The sequence below is a fragment of the Solanum verrucosum genome, unplaced genomic scaffold (assembly GCF_900185275.1).
Source record: "Solanum verrucosum unplaced genomic scaffold, falcon-dt-bn FXZP01000102.1, whole genome shotgun sequence".
In the NCBI taxonomy this organism is placed as follows: Eukaryota; Viridiplantae; Streptophyta; class Magnoliopsida; order Solanales; family Solanaceae; genus Solanum; species Solanum verrucosum.
Window position 1 is genome coordinate 3,749,329 of NW_026019930.1, and position 3,572 is coordinate 3,752,900.

At 37.2% G+C, this 3,572-nt stretch overlaps 1 protein-coding gene across 1 annotated transcript; it reads right to left on the minus strand.

The window, feature by feature from the left end:
• Positions 1-3,191, minus strand: LOC125830922 (rhamnogalacturonan I rhamnosyltransferase 1-like). The gene is made up of 8 exons (XM_049510116.1): positions 2,903-3,191; positions 2,280-2,347; positions 2,066-2,154; positions 1,797-1,962; positions 1,417-1,706; positions 1,130-1,334; positions 879-1,036; positions 1-618 (listed from the first exon to the last, which is right to left on the minus strand). The coding sequence occupies exons 1-8, from the start codon at positions 3,168-3,170 to the stop codon at positions 363-365; spliced, it is 1,500 nt and encodes a 499-aa protein (XP_049366073.1). The 5' UTR covers positions 3,171-3,191; the 3' UTR covers positions 1-362.
• Between the last annotated feature and the right edge of the window lie 381 nt (positions 3,192-3,572).

Genomic DNA, 3,572 nt, shown 5'->3' on the forward strand with positions numbered 1-3,572 from the left:
TGACTCAACTAGTGTGGTATTGAGTGGAACTTTAAATTTGACAAATCCAAAAGTTCTGGCAAAACAAATCTATATTGTACCCTTCTGTGTATACTGCCATTGATAATGTATCCTTGCAATGGCAGGACAGTTTTCTATACATGTATTCAATTATTGAGTTTCTGAAGGAAAAAAAAGGAACATTTTAATATAAACCTTTTCCAAATGCTTCCGAGGATTTCAAGTGCATCGCCCCTTTACTGCACCAGTCGCCTCAGAAGCAAAATGCAGCACAATGTTTTCGAGTGTTGACAAGTATGTCCTCCAAATATGTCAGTGCGCGGAAGTACTTTTCTATAATGCAATGTTACCACCATCATAATTTACATGCTGCTTGAAGTTAGTTCATCCTCATAAGATGGTTCTAAGCACTCCCATGGGTTGGAGTAAAAATAATCCTCCTCTTTAGGTCTGTCTTGAATGACCAATCTCTTTGTTGGGTTGCCCATACGTTCAGCGTGAGCTTCCTTAACAGCGGTAGAGAACTCATCCCATGTCAATGATCCAGCATTATGTTGGTCTATTAAATCCACCAGATGCTTTCTGTCTAACAAGATAGTTTTCTTGTATCCAAGATATCTGTGTGGGGAACAGTGGACATTCAGATTAAATGAATATTGTACAAAAACCACCAAACCAGTGTACCCTATGTGTAATGTGCATACATAATGAGTGATTAACTGCATATAGAAAGAATGTGAGGTATGACACCGCAGGAAATTCTTTCATGGCTCTTAAAATTTTGCAAATTAAATTTCTAGAAGCAAGTAAAGTAACAACTATTTAGAATATGAAGTCGCTGTTTCAATATGCTACCATGATTTATCAAAAGAGAGTACCTGCGATGTCCTTCAACAACTTTGGCCATGTTTCCATCATATGTAGGAACAAAGATATCGCTCTCCAAGGAAACAAGATAATCTAATGCTGCCATTTGGGAGGAGTGATTTTGAAAGAACCTCAGCTCAGAGGACTCGAGTAGTGTCTCCTTCCTTACCTATTAGAAAATAAAGCCGGTGCAAATGGTGAGTCTGCAATATTCAGCCAGCATATTCAGAAGCTTAAGAATTAACTAGAACTTTCTAACTACCAAATTAGGATAAGCTGCAGCAAGACTAGCCATTCTCCTTTCTCCACCATAAATCTCTCCAGCCGCAATGTAAACTTGAATACTAGGATCAATGTCCAATGCCCTTAAAGTAAGAGCAGTTTCCTCAGGGGTCAAAGGACACAGACCATCTCTTCTTTTCAAATCTGAATTTATAATTTTTTCTTTCCACCATGGATAAGCATATCTACAGGAAAAAAATGTTAATTAATCAGCCAATGAACGAAGGATGGTTAAAGCCACCAATGAATACAAAGTTTTAACTTCACCTCATTCTTGTCAACTCTTCCACCTCCTCCTGCTTGCATCCCTGAGTACAGCCAGAGAAAGCTAACATATCCATTTCGTATCTCAGGTGCAGAACCATAAATGGACCCTCTTGCCTAAGTATTCTGACAACCTTTCTACCCAACTCTTCAATTTGAGGGGTGAATTTCAGTGCACCAAAATTAACTCTGCATCGTAGCTTTTGAATTTCCATAGGTTGTCCATTATTGGCAAGCCGAGCATCAGTCCTGTTCAAATGAACTACTTTATACTGCTGAATTAAGGGAAGAATCTGTATTCAAAAAATGATCATCATTACACTGGAGAAGGATGCGAGAGTTAATAGCAATAACAAAATACCATTTAGCAAAAAACCACAAACCTGATTATGGTAGTAGGAAATGTCAGACCAACTAATAGGAGCCATAGTATGAGTCACTCCTAACTCTACCCTCCTCTTTAGTCTTGGAGGTAGCTCCTTCAATATTCGAACTTCATCTCTCAAGGACATTATGAAGTGATCAACATCAAATATGTCTTGAAATTCACTGCACATAAAAAACTTTGTTAATACAAATCGCCATCTTTTCTTTCTTAAAAAAGAACTCGGTAATTTGAAAGAGAAAAATCAAGATAATTGAGTGGACACACCTCGGATCAGCCCAAAAGGAGGTTTTATCCAGCTCGGGAACAATAAGAGTCACATTCAAATATCTTGCTATAGCAACCATATCACATATCTGCAACAAGGACAAAGGGGAAACACGAGTGACAAAATCATCTCACAAGTCAAATTCACAACAGTTGTCTAAATTAATTACATTTGTATGTGGTATGTACTGATTGATCTAAACAAGCTACTAACCGCTGACCGCATTTGATTAAGCCCGCCATTGCATGAAACCATGAGGTAACCATTATTCCTGTAAACCCCTGATTCACCCAAATAATCATAACATCAGTCAGTCTGACAGACTCTTAAAATGAAGTCAATAGCTCTAAATTCAACGAGGAACTTCCAATATTGTAGGTCAGGAAACAGATAACCATGAAGATAGCTGCACAACAATTTTGTTTTAGAATTAGGGTCACTAAAAGTTGGATTAACTTGAATTAGACCATTTAGTGTATGATGATTTTAACTAAAATACCAAGCCAACAACTCAACCAATGAAACTACTGTCTACAAAAGCATACAGATTATAATTAACACAATAGTACAATAACATAGTGATATGTGAATCTTCCTTCTATGTCAAGCCCTCCAACTACAATATCCATAAATGGCATTAAGCTACACTCATTAATAATTTCATATTCCCACTAAAAAGACTCCATTTTGATGTTTCCTATTATCCTATGACACAACAAGCACCATGATCTCTAAGTTGTCAACCAAAGTAGGTGAAAAAACAAGTCAGCAGGCACTAACATGGACATGAAAAAGAATAAAGGCACACACACGCCTGCGAAAAATCTTATACTTACTCTTTGGTGGAAGAACTCTGGCAGAGACCTCAGTCGACGATTTAACAGCCAGTACTGCAGCTGATTCGTGAGAAGGACAAGGGGGCCATCCTTTTAAAACTCTAGGACCCCAAGTCTCTCCCAGTATCGTTAATTGAACTAAGCAAATCCATATAAGCACTGATGTTGTGATCCTTATCATCCATAACTTCATTCTAGACTTGGATGACATAGAACTTTTTAGTTTTTCCAAACGACTTTCTGCTAAAGCTGTTACTTTTAGCCCCATTATGCCCAAATTCCTCCCACCCCTTGGGATTAACTACTTTCTCAGCACATTTCCCCAAAAAACTACTATTCAACTCACAAGTTGTATTTCTTATTTGTTTTCCTCAATTCACTCATCACACACAATCAATATACCCAAAAAAAAGTCACTTTTTTGGGTAATGTAGGATCCAAAGAAATCAAAATCCTACTTTTTTTGATACCCAGAAATGCTTTTATAAAAAAGTTGAAGAAAGAAGACAAGGAGTTACAAAAATGTAGAAATCCGAACGTCAATGAGAAAATTTCAGATTTTTCTCTTTCACAAACTTGAGCAAAATTTGGATTCTGAAACCTTCCAAAGACGATTATTTCGATGAAGAGAAGCAAAATCCCTAACTCTTTCGCACCTCACGAGTAAATT